Source organism: Halyomorpha halys, unplaced genomic scaffold (assembly GCF_000696795.3).
Source record: "Halyomorpha halys isolate HHAL.00 unplaced genomic scaffold, Hhal_1.1 Scaffold908.1, whole genome shotgun sequence".
NCBI lineage: Eukaryota > Metazoa > Arthropoda > Insecta > Hemiptera > Pentatomidae > Halyomorpha > Halyomorpha halys.
In genome coordinates, this window is record NW_027115706.1 from 216,425 (window position 1) to 240,527 (window position 24,103).

Sequence of the window (24,103 nt, forward strand, 5' to 3'; positions counted from 1 at the left end):
TTATTTTTAATAAATAAAATTATTACAATATATATATACATACAAACACACTTCTTTGCTTGGATAGTAGTTCATCTGACAAAAAAAAGTTTGGTTTTATTTTGAAAGTGAGGTGTTTCAAAGATCATACTGTAGACAGCATATATATAAACATTTTGATGAAAAAAAGATCCCAAGAATAGAGTGGTTTATCAATTGTAAGTGAAAGCTGTTTTGTCTTAAAAAACAAATAAATAAATAAAGTAAACATTTAAAAACAGTATTTATTTAAAATTTAATTTAGTTCAATCTCAATTTAATATTTCAAAATATGGTTCCACTAATTATAGTTTTTCAAAACAAATTTTGTTAATTTGTACAAACAAATCTTCTTTAAATTACTTACTAATGCTTATTGATTAAACACACATACTGTTTCTGTTCTATTATAGGTTGTTCCTGAATATAAGTTAAGCCCCATATCCGAATTTGAAGATAATTTTTACAGAGAAAAAATATGGCAGAGGAAATAAGTCTTTGTAGAATGGTACATACAAGCTGCCAGTTTTTTTTTTTGTCCTATTTGTATACTACATAAAAAACTACATTTCCTGATTTAGAGAACTTTTGAATTATTGGAACTATTATCATTTTCCGATAATAAAGTCCATCCATTAATGCACTAATTCTTTGCGTTCATTACCAAAATTCACCTATCCCATATCGCTAGCTAAATTTAGAATGCTTCTGCAACAAACCCAAAACATGTTCTCTGTTTTTTTGCCCATTTAACCACCCTGTAATTAAAAAAAAGTAAACATATATCAAAAAATGTTTATAGTTTCTTAAGTCTATTATACCTTATTTCCTAAGTTAGTATACCTACACAACATAAGTGCAAAATCTAAATGAAATCTGTGATTGTAAGGCTTAAAAGTGTGTTGATTTGATGAGGAATGAGCCGCATTATATTAGTAAAAGCTATTCAATTTTAAGTTATTAAAGATGAAGGAAGATTTATTAAAGAAAATAATTTGGGCTGTTAATACAGTCCACAACCATAATTATAATAAACACTTGGTTTTTTTTTCATATCCTTACCAGTAATAATTTCTTTTTCAGCCATTTCTATCTGCCTGTAAGTTTTCACTACATCAAACGGCGTGGTAACGAATGCTGCAGTCTAAAAAAAAAATTGAAGTTAGAAGTATTTTCTAAACAAAAAAAAACAAGAACTTAAAACAAATTGGTATACAAAAAAGAATAAATTCCCAAAACAATTAGCTTATAGAGCTCCGATTTGCATTATTTGCTACTAAGTGTAAATGATATTTATGCATTATCCTAAAATCTCTTAGCATTTATGCTAAAACAAAAAAGACATGCTGTTAGATTAAAAAATAAATGGTAGACAGCTTTCCCATTTTATAAACAGTAACAAATAGGTACTTTCGATGTCAAAATTGGGAACAGATACATCTTCTGAGGATCTAGTAATTACGTTCCTGCAAGCTCTTTATTTTCTCTTGCTTTATTGTTCTGTTGCTAAGCATAGGGCTGTCATGTTTTTACCCCTGTCCTATAAAACCAACTATTATCTTAACCAGACCCTAAAATCAATGCCACTTTTTCAAAATATTACAAAAAAAGAAAGATTCAAATAGCAAATAAGTAGTGCATTCCAGTATTAACTTTGTACTGTCTTTTCCTCTTTTCTAACAAATTCAACCACTTTAAGGATAAATGTGCCACAATGTTTTTTTTTAGCTTGAAAAGAGTGTTGCTAAAGTATTTTAGCACAAGAAGAAAGCCACAATAAAAAAAAGTTGAGAACCACTACCCTAAGGACCTTGCATCTATTGCTACTCCACCAATCTATCAGAACAGAGGTCAACTCTTTTCATGCCATAAATCCTTTCTTGGAGGATTCTCCTAAAAATCTGGTCAAGGTTCATTTAACCTTATGCTTCGCCTATTAAAGATACCCTACCTTTATTATCCCAACATTTGGGTGCCTGTAGAAATCTGTTAATTTAGCAATCTTGCGTATCCACCATGTTCCATTGCTGTAAACTGGGATGTAAATTCTCCTTAGTATTCATCTTTTGAACATTAAATGAGCTTCTTGTGTATCAGATAATGTCAAATATTCATAGAAATAAGTAACCACTGGTCTTATAAACTTGTACTTTTTTTGTTTCAAGTTGATCCTGCTCCTTAAATGTTTTATTAGCCCAAAATAACATTTATTAACAGACACATTTCTCTATAGGACCTCAGCTTGTAACTCACTATTCAAGTTTACCTGAGAACCAAGATTAATCAGCTCATTCACCTTATCAAACGAGTAAGGTCCAGACACAAAGTGCAATGGCTCATGCTATTATCCAATCAGGAATTTGCATACATATATTCAAATCCAGGCCCACTCAAATTATTCATGTGAACCAATCAAATCATAATTTCAACATCACCAGCAAAGGCCAAAATCATAGTAGATCTGCTGAATATTATTCCCTCAATAGTCAGGATCTTCTTACTTTACTTTTGAAATCTAATTAATCAGTATATATAAGAGATAATCACTAAGTGTTAGCCCTTTGTAGAATCTAAAACTAACAGTCATATCCCTCAATATACACTGTGTATTGTACTTTCTTCACTACAGCCCTAATCATATGCGCTGATTTCAGAGGTACTACCATTTCAAAAAGATCCTGGCCAAAAACCTACACACAGATAGTAGGTTTGGACACTCCTTGCACCTAGCAAAGAAACGACCTCAGTGAAATAGCTTGGAATAAGTTGAAAATTTAAATAAATTACTACTTATTACAAATACTTCCTAGATTTATTTTTAAAACAGTTTTTAATATTATGATTGGGGTCAAGATAAAAATGGAAAATTTTATAAAATAAAATAGTGATGTTTTATATTGTTTTGTAAGTTTTATATGAAAGAACTGTGGACTTAAAGTAGTTCCACAGGTTATTTTTCTTACTCTTTTTGATTAATACTTTATAATAAAAATGAACCACAATAAAGTTGTTCATAATTAAATATAAAGAATAAATAGATTGATGTTAATTTCTCTTCACATTATTCTTTACAGAGGTGAAAGGCACTAAGTCCAATAGTCACTTTATAGTTTTAATCACTGAAGGGTAACAATATTCGATAACTTACAATTCGATTACAATTATATTCGATATTTGTCAAAAAAGTTACTTATTACTACTTTAGGTAAAAAAATTATTGCTTTATCTTAAAAAGTTTCCTGAAAAGTTGTTTTTTGGACTTAGTCCCTATTGAAGAATGATTCAAATATTTAAACATTTCAGTTAAATGGTAATGTTTTTCAAGATAACATACACTTCCAGCAAAACTTCCTCCCAAAAAGCTGTAGCCAAATGATGAGTTATTATCGTTAATCATTTTCAGTTTTTCATAGATAACCCAATATATACCTAAAAAAAAAAAGTGAATAAAAATAAATTATTATAATTTAATAACTTTCTAAGATATGAAAAATAAGTAAAATAATAATATTATTATCAAAAGGATTGCATCCAAAGAAAAATGAAAAATATTCAACAAATATATAATTCATTAAAGACTTGCTTATAATCTTTATTTACTAAACTTTTACATTAATAATGTAAATAATGACATCAACACTTTAATGTATATTCTGATTCTTTTTCATAATTAGGATGGAAACAAGTATACTTAATGAACATCAGGTAAAGCAACCTAATTTAATGACTATTTTTTCTTTTATATACACGTTCCATGACAATAACAATGATTATTATATCTGTACTTATTCATTTTAAGAAACCTTTTACTAAGTGTAAAAGTATTTTGAGTTCATAGCATTTCTTGATTAACATCTATTATAAAATTTGGAAATAAGTTTTAAAAAAGACTATTGTTAAAGAACTTTGATAGTAAAATGTCAGCCTACAATAAAAAAATAGGAGAAATAAAGTACTAGAAGATCTCAAAAAACTAAGAGTAAGTGTATCACATGCAAAGGATCGAAGCAGATGAGACTGGAAGATTTAGCAGGATAAGGATTGCTTTAGGAATCCATTGTGCCACATAAAAGAAAAAAGTGAAAGTGTAATATAAACATTTTATAAATAAACATAAAATGAGAATTGAAAAGAATACATATTGATAAATGAAAAGTATACATATTGATAAATAAACATACCTGAGAATGGCACATCTCTAAGAAGAGTGGGACCTAAACCTTTCCACAACCCTGTCCAACCATGATACCTCAAAAGACTTCTTAATGCCTCATGGACCTCTGAGGAAAAATAAATGAAATTAATGTATTAATGATTTAAAATAAAGTAATGTCTTATAAATCCACAGGCACATCATATTCTCAATGTAATACAAACAAAACTCAAAAATATAACCTTTGAAAAGATTTTTATTTTGTATTAAATCTCATTTTTTAATTAAATGTGTACATAAAGAATAGATCATAACAAATCAATAACTAGTAGTTTAATAGGATAGTAAGCAAAAAAGTATTTTTATAGAAAACAAAAACTTGGAAGAAGATAGCATATAAGATAGTATGAAGTAGATTGTAGGAAGATAGTCCAGGTGATGGTCAATAAAGGTATCAAAATAGTAAAAGAACAACATTTCGTCTCACTTTGTTGCCTTCGTCAGGGCTAAATGAAAAAACAAGAAACAGATATTTTAGAATTAACAAAACATTACAATAAAAACATTTCAAAACAATTGTTATGTTAATAAAGTATATAAAAAAGAATTAACAACAATAATATAAGGAAGTATACATGTAGGTGGACTGGAAACAAGTTACTAGATTTTTTTAGTAATAATAAGTAAATAAGGTAGAATTTTACCCATCAATATATTATACAAAATCTTACCCTTCCTAAGGGTTAGCCTAGGAAGTGGAGACATTTTTTACACTTTCCCTCTTTTTTCTCAGTCGTTTGCTGTGTTACAATCTGATAGGTGATTTTTATCAATTTATCACCCCTATTTTTATCAGTTTACTTAATACCTCACTTACATATTACTACACCTCACATATACCATATTTACTTTGTCTATCTGTTCTACCTTTATCACCTACCTCTTTACCATATATATAACTAATTTTAATGAGTAGTCTCCTACAATTTATTAGTCTAGATCTGTATTTAGAACTTTTATCACACCTAGTTATATTATAGTACCTTTTTTCCAGTCAACCTACATGTATACTTCCTTATATTGTTATTGTTAATTCTTTTTTAAATATTTTATAAACATAACGATTGTTTTGTCAATTCTAAAATGTCTGTATCTTGTTCTTTCAGAAAGCCCTGATGAAGCTCTGCAAAGTGGGGCGAAACATTGGTTAACGATAAATAGTTTTCTTTTATTATTTTGATACCTTTATTGACCGCCACCCAGACTATCTTCCTACAATAAAACAAAAATCTTTAAACTTCATTCTCCTTAAAGTTAGATTAACGAGTTATTTTAGTATTGCAATGGGCAGATGTTACATAAATATGATTTGAAGTTTGGGAGCAGAGCCAAGGAAGTAGGAACAAATAATAGTGATGTAACAATAGCAAAATATATTTTTGAATAAAAATTAAATAATAAATTGAGTTTCACAATATTTTGGTGTAAAGAGCTGATATATTATTATATAATAATTTAAATTGGGTCTAAGGAAAATAATTTTAAAAACAAAAGCAAATTATATTGACCTTGAATTAAGCAAATTATATTGACCATAAACATTCTTGGCTTCAAAGCCTTTAATTTATGTTTAAAAGTTAAAATTAGTAACATTATAATACACAAGATGTCCTATTTTTAATGGAATTTAAAAATTACCCAGACTTGTGGTTTAAAAACATAAGTAAACCTTTATGTAATGTTATACGTCTGTTTCTTACAAATAAATTCACATGGGTCATGATGATGTCCTACCCTGTGTAATAACATTCTTTAATATAGGTGATATTATTTAAAATATATGAAATAGAAGATATAGAAGGCTTAGAAAATATAAACAGAAGATAAATAAAAAGTAAGTCAGTTTTTACTGTTGACAACTTCAGATAGCTAGATGTAAGGAATTTTTCAAGGATCACTCAAATAGAAATTGGCATATTTACAGAACTAAAATGATCTAAATTTATATCAATAATTAAAGACAAAAAAAAAAAATCATTCTGTTATCATTCTTGAATAAAGGATAAGCGGAATAAACGGATAAGCAGCTTGTTTATCTAAAAATAAATATGATCATTGATTGGCATTACATCACAATAAATACAAAATTTCTAATCTAATTTAACAAAAAGAAAAAGAAGTATTGAACTAAAATTAAATTTTCAAATTTTTTCTATTCAAAATAATTAAATATTAAAATATTTCTCATCAAATTTTAAAAATATATTATTAAAAAAATGTGACTACTTTAAGAAAAAGTAAAATTTTGATCTTTAATTAAAGTAAAAACAAAGAAAATGCCAATCTTCAGGAGAATCTACAAGGTGTCTTTATAGAAAATCCAAGCAAACTGAATGAATAATTGGGGATGACACCATTGATATGTGGAATCGATGATGAGTAACAAGTCATAAAGAGGTTACAGTGAGAAAATACTTCCCCACCACCTAACCACAGTAGGAAACCAAATAGGCGCTTTCTGATTACTGAGTGGTCCAATGTCTCATAAAACATTGGAACTAACAAGCCAAACTCCATGACTTTGTGAAGAGCATCAACCTCTTAAATTCTTTTCCTATTCTAAAAACTGCTGAGCACATTGTCACAACCTTAATTGCATTTGAAGAAATAAGGGCTAAACTACAGAGAGAAACTGAATTATGTATCACCACAGAGGACAATTTTATCCAGCTAATCAGTAAAACTACTACACATACTAAGAAGCTTTCATGCACATGTGGAAGAAAAAAACAGAGCCAACTCATTTTAAACTCCTTCATTGGTCTCATCACAAAGGTCAACTTTATAATAACAAATATTCATTTAAACAATATGATTTACTATAAACTATTCATGACCTTAAATTCATCCAATGGTGATTCAGTTTAAAAATTATATAAGAATAAATCTTAATAGCAATACATAATTATTGAAACTAAATTTAATTTAATAATAAATAGATAAGCTACATTATTATTGAAAATAGGAAATATTTCAAGTTAATATTGATGGAAATAAGAATGGTTATCATATAAACGATGATCTCTACACATACCAAAGTAGCTGAGACGTTTAGATTGCATTTTAGTTCGAATTAGTTCCAAGGGACTGACAGCAGTAGCAGCCCACAATCTCGCAGTACATCCAGAAACCAATGGTGACCACAATGGCTGCGGTATCCCAACAGGATTTTTAGAAGTGGCCCAATCTGTCAAACGTGTTCTAAGCTGTTCATAACTTACAAAGTAAACAACAGTTGCTGGTATTGCAAGAACTAATGTAGGACTCAATCCACTCCATAATGATGTTATACCTTCTGTTCGAGCAATTTTAATGAAAGCATCCTAAAAACAAAAAAAAAAAATATCATTTGCTGATAACTTGATAATTACCGAACAACATGCAATCACATACAAGAGTGCCATTAAAGTGGCTTGGCCGCTTATACCAATCTTGAGTATTAGTGCCATTTCCATTCCCTAAACAAGTGCACATATGATCCATGAGACCATTACAGTATAGAAAACATTTATTGGCTACCAGGGCTTTCTGCTGAGCCTGCAATCGAATTTTGACCACATCTAAGGGCGTAACTGAAAACAGCAATATTGCATCAGTCAAGAATTAATCAAGGACCTCACATCCATTAGTTAAATAAAAACAAAACTAACCAAATAAAGATGTAATCAAAGCTCCAGAGCATGCAGCAGCCATTTGCTGGGTTGGAGTAATTCTAAATCTTGGATCATCAACAGACAAGGAAACAGGTCTGTCATCATCTTCAGGCATGTCTGAAGGTATGTTAGGAGGCACAGTTGGAGGTTGGTTTGGAGGCTGTTTTGGAGGCTGACAGAAGTTTATGCTGTCAGCTTCTTGGTCTTTTATCATATATGTAAAAGTCAATGGCGGTTAAGATAAATAATTATTAATTATTTTTCCACTTCTCAAAAAACTGAAAAAGGATCAATGAATGGATATTAAAACTTAAATGAATAAAACTTCCCATCCCTAGAATACAGGTAACACGGTTATACCGGTCTTTCGCCACTGCTCCGATACGTTATCAATAAGCCGATCATAACATTTTAACTAACACTTGTAAAAATATATTTAAATATACTATCATCGATGAAAACTGTATTATGATATTTTAAGTAATAAATAGTTATTCGCCCTCATTTAAAAACATCGCTTTGGACAGAAAAGAATAAGTCTACACGAGTCAAATTAAGTAAGCATAAAGTTCATAAACAGCTGTTTTGACTGAGCAGTGTATTATAATGTCATTCATTGAGGAAGATTATTTTGTTTTATTTTATGATAGAAATTACAAATCATAAATTAACGTAACTATTTGAGTGACATATTCAGTGTTCAAAAACAGTACAATATGTGTGGAGGATTTACTTGTTCAAAAAATGCATTGACTGCATTGAACATACTCTATGTGGTCAGTTGCTTAGATTTTGTTCTAAATTTAATTTACTGATTGAAAATTGTAATTTACTTGATATTTCACGTTTCTTCCAGGTTGTTGGTTTCATTCTAATAGTTGCCGCTGTTTATGGGCGAGCTTCTGCATTAGTTACAAATTTACCTATCATTGGAGGAATTTTGGCATGTGGAGTGTTCCTGATTCTTGTGTCAATACTTGGTTTATTTGGAGCCATCCAGCATAACCAAGTTATGTTATTTTTTGTATCCTTTACATTGTTACAATTGTAGAAATTTGTACATAATAGTGTTCATCCATTCTACACACCTAGATTTATGTATGATTTTACATGCAGCTATTTAAAACCAGTATATTTTCCTTAAATTGTTTTTAGTACATGGTCATATTGTTTTTATTGCTACTGGTTCAGTTTAGTGTTGCTTGTGCATGCCTTGCTGTCAATATGGATGAACAACAGCAACTGGCTAAACAGGTAAACTTGTACTATTGAACTTATTTTTTAAATACCCTTTAAGTGTTTCCTTATTATCTAGTCATTGAAAATTATCAGTTTTTTGTTTTGACTGTTCATTAAAAATTAATTCTTGCTTTTCATTGTGTAGGGTCCTGATAATCCATAGTTTAGTAATCTGTAAGTCAACTTAACCCGAAATTCAATTTAGGATTTAATCTTGACTTTGCAAGAATTGAGGTTACTTTATGAACACTTTGGTCCTAAGTAGTATAAAATTGATGTCTGATAATGACAAGTTAAACAATGTACTGAACTAATTATGATATTTAAGGAAGATAGTAATAAAAGGGTGCTCAGATGTCAAAGAAACTTAATATCATTTATAAACCAACCTTTAAAATCAAATCAAAACTCAGCTGTCCTGTAAATGATGTCTTAATTGCTTATTATTATGAGCTTTTTAGTCAATAATGGTTCCATCTCCATCTTCAAGTATTTGACTCAAGCAACGTTTTCGTGTATTACAGCTCAAGAATTTTTGGCTAAACCCAAGGGAACATGTTTGGTGGTAGGAAAACTTCCTTTGTATTTCAATAATTTTTTTGTGTTATGAGTGACAGTATTGTCAATCAATAAGATAAGCACCAGTTGATATCCTGGCTGTTTGATAAATTCATGGGTAGTCGTTAAAATCTGTCATTATGATATGGCAGTAGGCATGTACTCACTGACATTCAATGAGAAATTGATTGAACATTGTTGTCGGTTATGACAGGCACCATTAAATGATTTGTATTTTTGTGAATATATATCTAGCCACAAATGTAAAGGTACCGTTTAGGGTTTAATTATCTCATTGCAGTGAGCATAGTCAGCAGAATTCAAGATTTGTGGTTTAAGTAGTAATAAAAAATAATGTTAGTTTTGATTTTCAACAATTGAACATTATGTAATAGTGAGTATATATTGTGTACACTAGTACACTGTTAACGAAATCTTGTAATATCAAGAACAATGTAGACTTGAAGCCTTTTCATTTAAAGTTATGAGGTAATCCAAGTTTTTTAATTGATGCAGTTGACAGAAAAAAATTCATATTTAATTCTTGAATGCCCTTTAGTTTAGATGGCTTATCAAGGAAAATAAGAGGAAGTTGATTATTTGGTATTACTAGAGGGAGAAGCAGTTAGTCTTTCTTATTTTAAAACCTATTTTATTTTTCCTTCTTTAGCGGCCAGACTTTTGCTTTGTGGAATCATTTTTTTATCTATGGTTCTAAATAAAGTGTGTAATATGTACTAATTACTCATGGTAGTATTTATGTAATCAAGTGTTATTGAATTTATTACACCAATAGTTATCACATAGTTGTATTTATGTAATGAAGTATTATTAGATTCATAAATTAATTTTATTTTATGAATACATAGCTTAATCCAAAAAGAGTCTGGTAGTAAGCTATCCACTAATAAGGAAAAATATAATTGAATGAGTATGGTTGAAATTAAGGAATTGAGACTCACTTCTAATAAAATCTATTAATCCTGATTGCTCACCATCAGTACTCTTAATAAAGAATATATTGATGACAAAGTATTGATTATGAAGAGAATAGAATATGTTAAGTTAAATAAGGATTTTTGAATGATGATTCAATTAACATGAAATTTTCTCTTAAGAAATTTATATTCTGCGTGAATGTCAGTATGCTTCATTTTGCAACTTTCTGATTATAAATAAAGGCTCCAGATAGTGTAAAGTATTTGTATTCGTTGAATAATCCGATATTTTAGTGTACTTTGCTATTGTTGGTTCCTGCCATTTTTCTTCTTTTCCATTATTTAATGGATTTGTGAAAAAAAATAAATAAATAAATAATTATGCTAACAAATCTGACCAAGGTAGAACTTTTATCAGCCAAAAAACCTCAAAATATTTTTACTTTTTTTTTCTTATTACTCCTAAACAGTAACATAACTTCATGTTGGAAAAGTTATGGATTAACAAACTAAAAAGCGTTAAATTCTGTGTTGAATGAGTGCCTACCATCTAATTCGGTCTGGAAATATGGTCAGAATTGACTGTGCAGTAGAATAGTTTTACCTAGTTTAACAATAAATTCAACTAGGAACTTTAAAACACTTATATAATAATAACATTTGTTCTGAATTAATTTATTTTAAGGGGGCGATGGTAGCAGTGTGGTAACATGCCTGTCTACCGACCCAAAGGTTGTGAGTTTGAGCCCTGGCCCTATTTTTTCGAGCATATAATTACACAATGCACAGCCTCCCCTCCCCTGCGTGCATTTGTGAGGCCTTCTAGCCAATAGATGGCACTCACAAAAATAGGCATGGGAATGATTAACCCACCCTTTGAAAACCTCATCAAGAAACGTACAATGTATTTCTGTAGTACATTGCACCAAGCGTTGTGCCAGAAAAAGAAGATATAATAATAACAGTTGTTCCAAATTAATTTAATTTAAATTAAAGTTGTTGAGGAGCATCTAATTTAGTGTTATTACCTTCAATTTAGCTTACATATCCAATTTAAATACTATACAGTCACTGGTACAACTCTTTTACTTACTCGCTGATAGTGAATCACAAAATCTCCTTCACTTGCTCACCTGTAAAAATTCTAACCTACTTCCTGTTGAGATATAAACCTTGAAATGGGCAAACTCAAAGATTCTAGCCTGAAACTACCATTCACTACCATTTGTTATTTTAAAACCAGGCATTCAGACTGTTTTTCTGCTGTCCTGTATAAACTCTCTGATTCATCTGTGCTACAATATTGTGCTAAAATCACTAAATAAAAAAATGGATTTATCCTTTTTTTTTAGGCTTCAAATTTATTATTGATTTTTTGCTTTCTCAAATGTTTTTGAAACCTCCAAGGTGATCCTTATCAGCAGAGGAGAGGTAGATAACAATTTTGTGTATTTTATTTTTTACTAAATGCATATTTAACCATATTTACAAACAAACAATAACTATGCAAATATGTTAAGATCATAATTGACTATTTTCAAAAAGGTAACTATTTTTAACCTGACATCAATAAAATCCCTTGACACATAAGTTTTATTTTCTTACTACAGCTTAAGCCATGAATGTAATTTCTTGAAAATGGTCTCTTATTTTTTGTATTGCTGACTATGTGTTTGCTTTCTTTTAGGGTTGGAGTCGTGTGGATAATGATCTGAAATCTGAAGTTCAAAGAACTTTCAGTTGTTGTGGATTTGATGATAAAATCCACCAAGTGAATGACTCTATGGGACATCCAGCTTGCAACAAAGATGTAGGTTTCATATAGATATATATTCATAGTAATTAGTGTATTAATTCTTTGATACATGGTCATAAGGGCTGTAGTCAAAAATATGAATTTTTCAGGAGAGCTAAAACAAAGTTCAAAACATTATGTAAAATTTAATTTTTGTAATTGTTATTTTAATAAAACAATATAGTAGCATTAAGACCTTAATATCAACCGGTTGCTCTGATTTGGTGCCATAATATGACATAATCTCCAAATGCTCAAAAAATGACTTAAGCCCTTATGACCGCGCATCAAAGAATTATTCTGCAGATAAAAATTACTCGTGACAAATTATGTATTGTGCTTCCAAATCCATGAGTAAGTGTTGTATCAGCAAGGGGGAATAATAATTGAAAGAGGTTTTGTAGTTGTTTTTAAGGCTGAATACTTTTTTTAACAAACATTTGTTGTTATTCATATGGATACCAGTGTGACATTGGTGGTGCTTATAAGTTGGTGATTAGAAGAATACTGGTTGAAAAGCTATACTTGTGTGCAGTATAAGGCATACTTGAGTGCAGATCTGAAATTATGAGATTATTTAATAAATGTTATTTGCTTTATGAGGAGTTACTAAATAAGAAATTAATTCAATATTTGCTAAATATTCAACATCCGCTGATATTTATTACAATTATTTTATTTTTATTTTGAAAGCTAATCATTGACCCATGCTCTTGTTTTTAGTGCAAAATCATTATTATTATTTTTTTTATAATTTATCAAATTAATCCTAAAACAATGAAAGTTAAAATTAATAATCATATAGGTCTATTATTTAGAGTGTATTCAACTCATTATCTCTTTTATTTTGTTATAATTAAAAAAATATTTGTTCTCTTTGCAATTTAGTTTGCGAAATGAATGTGCGTGTTATTTATAGTCAGTTCTCATTATTTATCGAAAAGATTACGTTCCTCCAACTGTATCATAAGTCATAAAATGAAATTAACACCAAATTATTTAATTAAAAAGGTTTTATTTTTTGCCTTAAATCATTGCTACTCATTAGGTACTTGTTACTGACAAAACATTGGCTGATAGAACCTATTTGACCATTCGGATTATAATCAAAATCAATTGAATTATTTTATTTTAAACGAGGAGTGTGTAATAAAAAGAAAAATATATTCATTTTTCATTGTACTCACATTGAAAGCTATTAAAATTGTTAATAATTGTAAAGTTGGTACTTCTGGAGAAAACAGTCAACCATTTATTGTGTTTATTTTGATTATAACATAAACTTTAACCTTTCTTGTCAGTCCTGTGTTTTGTTTATTAATATAGTTTGTGATTACTAAGTTCTGTTTTAGAATTTTTTTTTTCATACAGTGAAATATCCTAAAATCCATTGGGAGTATCATTATTTATTACTATTATCTTCTGCTCTTTCAAAAGTTGACAAGTCCTCATTGGATCTTTTTTTATTAATTCAAAAATTTTCTTGAAAATGGTATCCAGTTTCTCTCTATATACTTGCTAATGAGATGAACAAACCGTGACTAGATCCTTTTTTGTCGAGGTCAGGGTCTTACCATGCAGGGTCCTTCTCAGTGGAGATAGATAGCTATAATGTATTTGATGAAGAAAATGGGAGAGATCTATTTCCATTGACAAGGATCTCTGCTTGATAAAGCAGTGACCCCAACTAATAAGAGCCTTTTGGGGATTTGTTCATCTCTTGAGTTAACCGGTTTACAATTAAATGCTATTAGGGAATTTCTACTGCCAAAACATTCTTAATTGTTGTTACACATTTCGTTTTTCAAATTTTATTAATTTTTTTTATTGTTTTATTAAAGAAATTTTATACTTTGATGGTATAATTGGTGAAGAAAGTGAATTATACTTGAATGGGTGACCATTTGGGAAAACCGCCTGCTGTTGGCATTACTTGAAGAGTGGCGTGGCTCAGTGGCAAGGCATTGTGCTACTAACTGCAAGGATCCTGGTTCGAATCTGACAGGCTGTTACTGTAGCCATGAGTCAACCCTTTGAGCTAAGAGCCCTTCAGGGTCCACTCAACCCCATAAAGTGGGTATCCTTAATTGGGTAATAATCTGGTGGTCGAGTGTGATTCTGACCAAATCTCCTCCTTGCACAACTGTTGGTCTGATAACAGTGCTTCCTTGTAAAGTACTGCACCCCTAACCCTTCGTGGGTTGTAGGGGTACAGTTTTATATTATTTATAAAGAAATTTTAGTAATTTAATGTAAATTCAATATTAATTAAATTAATTAATTAAATATTAAAAGGAAGAAGAAACATTATCAGATTATAACTGACGACATACCAAATAGTTGACTGTTTGAACAGCAAGAACTCAATGATTTCTTTTAATGTTTGAAATACTAACTTACTTTTTCTTGGAATTTGTTTAGCCTATTTGCTGTCCTACTGGGAGTAGTGAAAATTGTACCTGTCCTCCTTGCATGTCAAAGTTGCAGTCTACAATCGATTACGCCTTTAAACTGTGTGGAGGAATAGGCCTCTTCTTTAGTTTCACTGAGGTGGGTTTAGTATTTTTTTTAAATTTTAAGATTGCTTATTATATTTTAATATATGACTGTTGCTTTTTTATTTATTTCTCTCAGTATTTGATAAAGCACTGTGTTACTGAAGTAAAAAGTGTCCATGTGGCATTTTTAATAAGAAATTTATTTTTCACTTAATGCTTTTTTATATCTTATATGATTTATTTTATTTTAAGGTTAATTTAGCAATTTAGTATCATGAATTATGCAGCTTGTGTAAAATGATTCGGCCAACTGCTTCATGAACTTATATTACATTAGATAATTTCCTTAAAACATGAAGGCATAAGATATATGATATCTTACTTTGATCAAAATAATCTCAAAAATGTTGGAGTAAGAACTTCAATATAAAAATATATAACGAATCAGGATATAAAATGTTTCAGGAAGCCCTTATTTTCCTTCTATTTTTTTTTTTTTTTTTTTTTATGAAAGAATGTACAAGAGTAAATTTTTTTCAGAAATTTATTTTCTTTGTACGTTATTTTTTATTTCCCTGATACTTATATCTTAAAGTCTGTTGAATCCTGAAGCTAAAGATGAGCAATGCCTTTATAAGGCTTGTTCTTCTGTACCAATCTGTTACGATAATCCACTGACAACCGAGAAGAAGATTTAGAGTTTTAAAGAAAAGTCAGATTAAATGGTATCACCTATACTTATATCTTAAGAAGATGAATTAGAAAGAAAAATGAGGAATTATTTAATGGAGATCATCGTTCATTATTTTGTATAATAAAAAAAAATGAGATGAAGTTGAATAAATAAATACCAGAATCTATGGCTCTACACAAGCATGAATGCTGTTGTAGTTGCCTGAGAGAGATCTAAAACCTAATAGATGGACAGATTTAACAAATTTATCACAGAATTACATTCAGAAAAGTAAAATTTAACTTTGATATGGGACAACCAATTTCAAGGATTATTTTTTTTATTACAAGTTTTGGTGAAAATCATCAAAATAGATGCAGATAGGCTTGTTCATGTCTGGGATTTGTACCTACTTAAACCACCTTATGGCTGTTCCCCATCCTCCACAGGACTCCCATTTAGCACTAAATCCTGGAGGATTGACTGTGTACTACCTCAATGTGTTAAGCTACCTCCTGGCTTACCTTTTCTTTTTCTTCTTCCTCAATTGCCTGATTGTCTGTATTGCTTGATGTTGGGACACCATCCTGCACTCCTCAGCCAATGCCATCGATTGACTATGTTATCGGTGTTAATGATGAACAGGAGAACTATCAGAACTCTTCCCTCTCTTTCAGAAAGTGGGGATAGAAGTACAATACATGTTCCATCCTTTCTCCTATTTCTGAGAACGCAGCATTCTGCTATATTGTCCAGGTTAAATCTATGCTGGTAGATTAGGGAGCAGCAATGGCCCAATAGCAACTGTGTGAAGTAGTACTCAGCTTTGTCTGTCCATCCAGGTTTATAGGTGTAGGAAACCAGTGTTTGAGTCTATTAAGGGTGGTGCTGGCCACTCCAACAATATATATATGGACACACTGCCTTCTACAAGCCATTTTATTCAAGGTCCCTTTCCACATCACGGATGCATAGAGCATAATGGGTATTGCCAAACTTAATATCAGTTCCCTTTGGCTGTGTCTGTGGGGATAGTGCCTTTGTCACCCTAGCTACCTTATTCTTGCATCCTGAACTTTTTTATTAAAAGTTATTAAAGTATTTTATTAATTCTCACCTTGAGATGTACCAAAGATGGCTTAGACCAGATCTCTTGCCTACCTACTGTCAGACTGATTTCTACCCTACTTTTCCTGCTATTAATAAGAAGGGTCTCTGGTTTTCTGGTTGTACCTCAGGATTACTTCTTTATATCCTGTAAATCTTATTGTTTGTGGTACTCTCGGGAAGGCTTAACCTGAAAACTGAATCATCCATGACATTTCTCAGTAGGGGTCTTAGCACTGATCCCTGGAATGGAGCACTCGATGAGTCACCTTAAATCATCATCAGCTTGTTCTTTGTTATTTATATTAAGGTCTTGAATAGTCATTGAATATCTTCCTAAAGTACACAGAGGTACCCTTTTCCTTTAGGGCACATGCAGTGTGATGATAACTCAATTACTCTTCACACCTTTCCTCCTCCAATTTCCCATGATAACCTTTTACACCATTTTTATCAGTGTGGTGATTGGGTCTAGGATTGACCTTTTTTTTCTGAAATATTCGAGTCTTAGAAAGGCCTTCTACGCCTTCAGTGATCTTAATGTAGCCTATATTCAAATCCTTGTCAGATGTATCCAACAGACATCGGTTGATGAAATCTCTACTGCTATACTGAAAATTATTTTCATTTTTTTTTCATAAATTTTTTATTCATTACTCTATTTCAGTTTCTTTTTGAATCTTGAAAAAATCTTACTTTGTATTAAATTGTTTATTTTTCTGTATGAAGAAAAGTGGATCAAAAATATGTGTAATTTTTGGATTGAAATGATGGTAATGAATTGATAATTGAAAATGAAAAAAAAAATACAGTTGACATTCCATGAGTTTCTCAACAATTGATTTTGCATTAGGTATTATTTAATCAAAAACAAATACTTAGGGTTAATGTAGCGGCAGCCAATATTCCCCCCTCCCAATAAAAAAATAAAGGGTAAATGTAATTATTATCTTTTTTATTTATGTTCCTTTAGATATTTATCCTAAATCAAAAGGAAGATAACTGCCATTGCTGATGGAAAAAGCATCTAAGCATGTTCCATATTTTAATAGATTATTTTTATTAATTTTAGTAACTTAAGAAAATACAGTTAATAAAAGTTTGCAATTCTGTTCTCACTGCCTGTGAATCAATCCATATTTTAGTATGCTAAATATGGAATGCTCGTAGTTTGCATGTACTGATACACAATAATTTACTTTCCCTTTGCTTTTTTTTATTTTATATTTTTAATAAATAAGCATTTTATTCACCATTTGGATTTTTATAAAAGTTGCAAAATCACTTGTTAATAACATTATTGAGGGGAAAGTTTATTTTTTAGCTCTGTTATTATTATTACTCACTAAATTACATTGAAATAAAATCACAATAAAATAAAGTTTGTAAGCCTTGTAGTAATTTTGTTGGTTTGTTGTTGATGTTTTTTTTTTGCAGTTTGTGGGTGTTTGGTTGACAGTGCGCTATCGAAACCAGAAGGACCCGCGTGCGAATCCCCGTGCTTTTCTTTAACCATTAACTCCACTCGGTGGTTGGGTATTACACCATTAACATCGCCTTCCTTTTCCATTCCTCTTTTTTTGTATCTTTGACACTTTAATCTTTTGGTAGTATAATTAGTTCATTATGCTTTTCTAGAAGCAGACCCATTTTATTCAGCAGCTTATATTATTTTTATTAATTTTGATGTTTGTTATCACTTCTTAAAATGGAAATAAGATTAAATATTTGATGTAGTACATTGTTGTTGTGTGCATAGATAATAAATCTAAATATTTAAAAAATTAAATATTACTTTATAGAGGAAATAAGAATATGTGGTAGAATCACGGATATGTTGTTATTCATACACAATGCTTTCATGAGCTTTTTTATTTTCTCTATTTATATAATTATAAAAGAAAAGCTAGGATTATTTTTTAAATCCTTGTGGCTTTAATAACTCTTTAATTTTAAAATTAGAATGACTACATAATGAGAAATTAAATTTATAATTATAATAATTTAAATATTTAAGAGGTAAAATTTTAAATTAACCTGTTTAACTTTAACAAGCTAAAGATAATAAATATTCTTCCTCACAGATTCTATTAAGATTTCATCTCACATTTTTATCATAAGATCTTCAGTCAGACTACAACTGTATTCTGATATCCAGTGCAGTAAGAATATTGACAATGTTATCTTTAATTTGTTTTTAAAAACAGTCTTATGAAAAGTCAATAACATGTTTATTTTATAAAGTAATTTTACCCTAAATTTTTAAATTATTTTTAGTATTGCTTATTAATTTAAATCATATATTAAAAATCTCTTCAATTTAAACATCATATACATGTATGTGTATAAAAGATCTAACATCTTACTAATATTAATAAACTTTTAAATGTGTATTTATAATTTTCCATTTAAAACCTACATTGAAGAATGGGTCTGGTTTTAGCTTGATATGGTATAAGGTTATATAACCCTGTGTAAATTGTTGCTTTTCTCACTTAATATATCTTATAAGAATATGAATTGTTTCACTAATTATTCACAGTAGTTTTTTTTTTTTAATATTTTCAACTAGTGCTTTTGTTGTAGGAAGAGCAATTTTTTAAACAGAGTTAAAATGAATAATAGATAAGCATGTACTCTTTACATTATATGAGTTGAGGGTTTGGGAACCTTGCTTGTCTCACCTGCATGCGTTTACTGAATTATAAACAGAACTCACCCATTTTAACTAAAAGCCCTTTATATCTTTTTATAATACTCAAATAAAAAAAGTACCAACATAATATGCTGAATTTTCGTATGGTTCATCTTGCAATGAATATTACTTATCCTGGTAAATTTAACCAATCATTTAATGTCTTATTTAGGAATATTTTGCCAATAGAAAATTACTTAATGATTCATTTACCATTACTTCATTGGTTTTCTTAATAGTGTTTTTAATTTTTTTTTTATTTACTTTTTTGTAGTCTAGAAAGACTTAAAATAAATTGCATCATTTATTTTTTTATTATTTTTTTTTTTTATATATATAATGCATTATTTACAGTTTTGATCTTAAGGTTTGTTCCTTAAGATCTATGTAAAAATATGTCATTTTTTTTTAAGTTTCTAGTTTTTATTTAATACAGTAAATCTTCATTGAAGGAACTATTTTTTTCTTTTACTTTTTACTGTTAGTAATTTTTATATGATCATAGCCTATCTGAGAAAATTAATTAGTTGAATTTTTGAACAGTTCAGAAGAACTTTTTATCAATTTTTTTTTTTTAAATTTATCAAATAACTAATAAAATGAGACTACAGACCACCTGTTAACAACAATTTCAATAAAACTTTTATATTTGGTGATTTTAAGTCAAAAAATATTAGAGACATGTTCGAGGATTCTTGCCCATGTGCACTAAGAGCTAAGAGAAAAATATTTTATGCCAGCGTTTTTCCCCATCTGAATGGATTTAAAGGTTACTACTACTCAATTGGTTCATTCTGTTTAAAAGGAAAAAATATTTCCTAGCACATTAAATAAACAAAAAATTAAAAAAAACAAAAGACACGTCAAGTTAAGTAGTCCTAGGTTTTGTTTTGCTTTTTTATGAAAAAGCTAGTCAGATTCATTTTAGTGTCCCTTAAAACCCTTAATTACAAATTTTGATAGAAATTAAAATTATTAATTGTTGTGCTTAACTTTCTGAAGAATTTTTTCCTGTCTGTGTCTGGTATCCACATAAATATTCATAACTCCTCTGAGCACAACATTCAAACAATTTAGACTAACTTACATAGCAAAGTGGAATTCATGATCATTTTTTTTTAGATTTAAGAAACACTTTACTGAAATTATTGTAGCATTCAAAAATAATTTTTTTTGTGCAAACTTTTCTCTTTCTGATCATCAAAAATTGGTTAAATTATGTTTGATAATTTTCTTTCCTCATAGGCGGCACAAAAAAGTTTCATTAAAATTGATGATTCCTCTTCCCTCCTTCTCTTATAAGTAAACTGAAACTTCAGGTTATATTGTTGAAGTTGAAGTCTGTAGTTATCTCCTAGTTTCCATCATTATTTCATACACGAAAAGGGCCCCTGCTGGAGGTTGGTTGTGTCCTTGTGGAGTTAGATTCTAATTGTGTACCTCCGCCTTGTCCTCTTGGAGGATGGGCCAACATTGGTTGTAGTCCACCTGCCGTAGCGAAAAGCGATTAGGCTGAAGTAGATGGCCAGACTGCTGGCTACTAAGACTGCCTATTGAGAATAGACACTCGAGCCGGTTTATATACACACAATGATTGTGATCTATCTAGTAAACAAAGTTATAGGAAACTAATGATAAATGTTTCTTTCTTATTTCATTTCATATCATGGCATACTTTCTAATAATAATTTGTTTAAATGTAAAGCTAAGGTCATAAATTAAGTTACTTATTGGACATCTTCATTCAACATGAAATGTTAGTTGCCTATTAAGGCAATCCTGGATTGAGGTGTGGAACGTGTAGAAGATTTTATATACGAGGAGAAGATGGTTGGGGGTGCGGTCAAAATGAAACACAAAGAAGTTGATGTTACTTATTTAATCTTGCCAACCTTCGGCTAGAGTTTCTAGCCTTCATCAGGGCTAAGAACACAACAAGATAAGAACCAATTAATATAGAAAATATTAATTGGTATAGATAAGAAGATAAGGCATAAGGCATAGATAATCAATTGGTATAAGATAACAACCAATTAATATTTTCTATATTAATTGATTGTTATCTTGTTCTGTTCTTAGCCCTGATGAAGGCTAGAAACTAGCCGAAATGTTGGCACGATTAAATAAGTTACATCAACTTATTTGTGTTTCATTTAGACCACACCCCCAACCATCTTCTTGTACAAGTCATCCACGGTCAACTATCTCTTATAATTAAGATTCTATATACTCACTCAGTTCTATAGTTTCCTGCAAAATGAAGTAATGACTTTAATTTTGCTTATGTTCTATTGTTTTGCAATAGAAAGAAAAGTAATTGATCTTATCTATATAACCAAACTAAATGTAATTGTGCACTTCATTGAATTCATAGTTTGGCACCAAATATTTCATGATTTTTGTCATCATCATTATCATTGCTAAGTTTCAATAACTTATTCTTTGGAATTTAGCATAGTTCGAGTTTTTTTTGTAATAAATTCAGTGTACAATGCAGTCCAGTATGCAATGGCTCCCACCTTGGCTTTCTTGGTCTTAAAGCATTTGGTATGAGTCATTCCACACCTTCACGTAACTCGTCTTTCATTTTATATTTCATGTTATTTTTAATCCCAATTTAGTATAGAGATCTGCTTCTTTTTTTATTTCCATTTATTTATTTATTTAACATATTTTTACTTGTGATTATCGTCTGTTTTTCTTGTGACTATGTTTATAATTTTGTGATACCTATATTGACTAACTCAGAATTTCAAAAGTGTTAAAAAGTGAGGAAGGTGAATATGCTTTTATACAAAGAATCTGCATACACCTTAAGACAGTTTTCTATATGTTTCTTACAATGAAGGTTTACTGTTTGTCTTTTTAGGTATGTGTTGAAGTATCTAAATGAACTGGATTGAAATGCTATTATATAATTCGAGATGTATATTTAATATTCTTAATGAACTACAAAGACATTTTAAAATTTTTTTTCAGTTTAATTAATAGATTACTAAATTTTTGATTTACGTATTATTATTAAGCGCAAGTGGTGTTAAAGATGACATATTAAATCTGAGTAAGGTGACCAAAATCTGAACTTTTATTAAGATTTTTAAATTTAATTAACTTATGTTAGAATATTACCTGAAATCAGAAATCATGTGTTGTAAGTGTGATTCTTATTTTGATCAGAAAATAAGTGTTCCAATCTTTATTCAACTTTTATAAGCAATCAAAATGTAATTATTTATTCTATTCTCTTTTTTTTTTTTCATCATCATTAAATAATTTCATTATTATAGAAAAAAATCTTGAATTTTACTATCAAATTTTGTTTTATTGATTTTTAATACTGTTTTATAATTGTTTCCTCAAATAGATGAGCTAAACCTTTACTTTTTGTAGCATATTTATCCTACAGGTGCCAATTTTTTTATTATTTCTACAAATAAAATTTTTTTTAAATTAAAATTAACATGATCTTGATGATTAATTGTTACTATATTTCTGATGACATGTGTTATAATAAATTCTTAGTTCTATAATTTGATAAAAAACAAAAAAATATTGCTTTACTTTGTATGTTTTGTTGTATTAATGTTATAATTAAATTACCTAACTTGATAATTAACCTTCCTTTAACATAGGAATATATTCAATAATTTGCATATTTTTTTTTTAAGTAGTACTTATTTTTAAGCTTTAATATTCTCTGATTTATTTTTCTTAAAAAAATAAAAATAACTTTTATTACTAATTATCATGGAATAATAGATCATTATTTTATACTTTTAAATTAAACATATGTCTTAATGTTTGCATTGATTAATTTCTACATCTTTGATTATTATGATTCAGTTATTTATTTTATTTTAGTTAAATAATATTAAATTTTGTTTTTAATTTATATTTAATTCAAGATTTTATAATTTTGTTTTCCCTGACATTGAACTTGAGCTGGCATATTTCAGGTGATTGGAATCATTCTCGCCTTCAGATATCGTAATCAAATTGACCCAGATATAGATTTTTCCCAAACTTTATTTCCGGGAAGGAGAAATTACCGCTATACAAACCTTAGGACGACGCCAACTACAGATCTGAAACTACCAATAAATCCCTGAAACCTTTTGTTTTTTCTCTGTTTTTCCTTGACACTTTTAATAGGTTTTCAGATTACAAGGAACAATTCAGTTAATCCAAATGATTGTATTACCGGTTCTCTAAGTCTCGTGATTTTCATTTTTTGCCTTTCTGAAGCATTCTTCACTTTTTAATGATCTTTTATTATTCCTCATGTCTTAAGTCTTTCTTCGATAAATTAATATTGGACCATTTAGTAAATATTAATAGTTATCAGTAAAAATATGTTTTGTGTTTCAGTTTTAATTGTTATGTATTTAGAAACTTTTAAGACTGTATGAACAGAACAAATTATTCAGGTTCAGTTTGATATTATTTATTAATTTTAATATGTTTGTTTGTTTATATATATATATTTAGTTTAAAAGTAGTTTAATTTTCAACTTTTCATTTCTGTAGTTTAACTTCTTAGTTTTATAATTATTCTTTTGTACGCAATGTGCTGTCCAGAAATACTTTCTGGTGTCGAATTAGTATTTGTTCCATTTCACTTAACTGTGTCAATTTATTTTGCATAATTCCATATAATTTATTTTATAACATTAACATATGACCATAAATTAAACATTCAACTATTTTTATACTAAT

General features: G+C 29.2%; 2 protein-coding genes across 5 annotated transcripts in view; one reads left to right on the plus strand and one right to left on the minus strand.

Moving 5' to 3' along the window:
• LOC106687013 (mitochondrial glutathione transporter SLC25A40) overlaps nt 1–8,381 on the minus strand; it is a 10,945-nt gene extending 2,564 nt beyond the window's left edge. Inside the window, exons 1-7 of the mRNA XM_014430655.3 lie at nt 8,245–8,381; nt 7,882–8,162; nt 7,625–7,803; nt 7,266–7,554; nt 4,200–4,298; nt 3,353–3,447; nt 1,081–1,162 (exon numbers count right to left, since the gene is read on the minus strand). Coding sequence (XP_014286141.1) covers nt 1,081–1,162; nt 3,353–3,447; nt 4,200–4,298; nt 7,266–7,554; nt 7,625–7,803; nt 7,882–8,098 — 961 coding nt within the window. The 5' untranslated portion in view covers nt 8,099–8,162; nt 8,245–8,381. The remainder of the gene's footprint in view (nt 1–1,080; nt 1,163–3,352; nt 3,448–4,199; nt 4,299–7,265; nt 7,555–7,624; nt 7,804–7,881; nt 8,163–8,244) is intronic.
• Nucleotides 8,382–8,446: 65 nt separating this feature from the next.
• Nucleotides 8,447–23,503, plus strand: Tsp97E (Tetraspanin 97E). Of its 4 annotated transcripts, none has more exons than XR_010844939.1 (7): nt 8,447–8,660; nt 8,741–8,908; nt 9,040–9,138; nt 12,307–12,429; nt 14,836–14,964; nt 18,130–18,299; nt 23,344–23,503. XR_010844939.1 is itself a non-coding variant. In XM_014430658.3 (7 exons), exons 1-6 carry the CDS (start codon nt 8,601–8,603, stop codon nt 18,202–18,204), a joined length of 654 nt encoding a protein of 217 aa, XP_014286144.1. In that variant the 5' UTR covers nt 8,447–8,600; the 3' UTR covers nt 18,205–18,228; nt 23,344–23,503. The 4 variants fall into 4 exon arrangements, 3 of the variants coding, with proteins under 3 accessions (XP_014286144.1, XP_014286145.1, XP_014286143.1); XM_014430658.3 differs by having other exon boundaries at nt 18,130–18,228; XM_014430659.3 differs by having other exon boundaries at nt 18,130–18,223.
• The last annotated feature ends 600 nt before the right edge of the window (nt 23,504–24,103 follow it).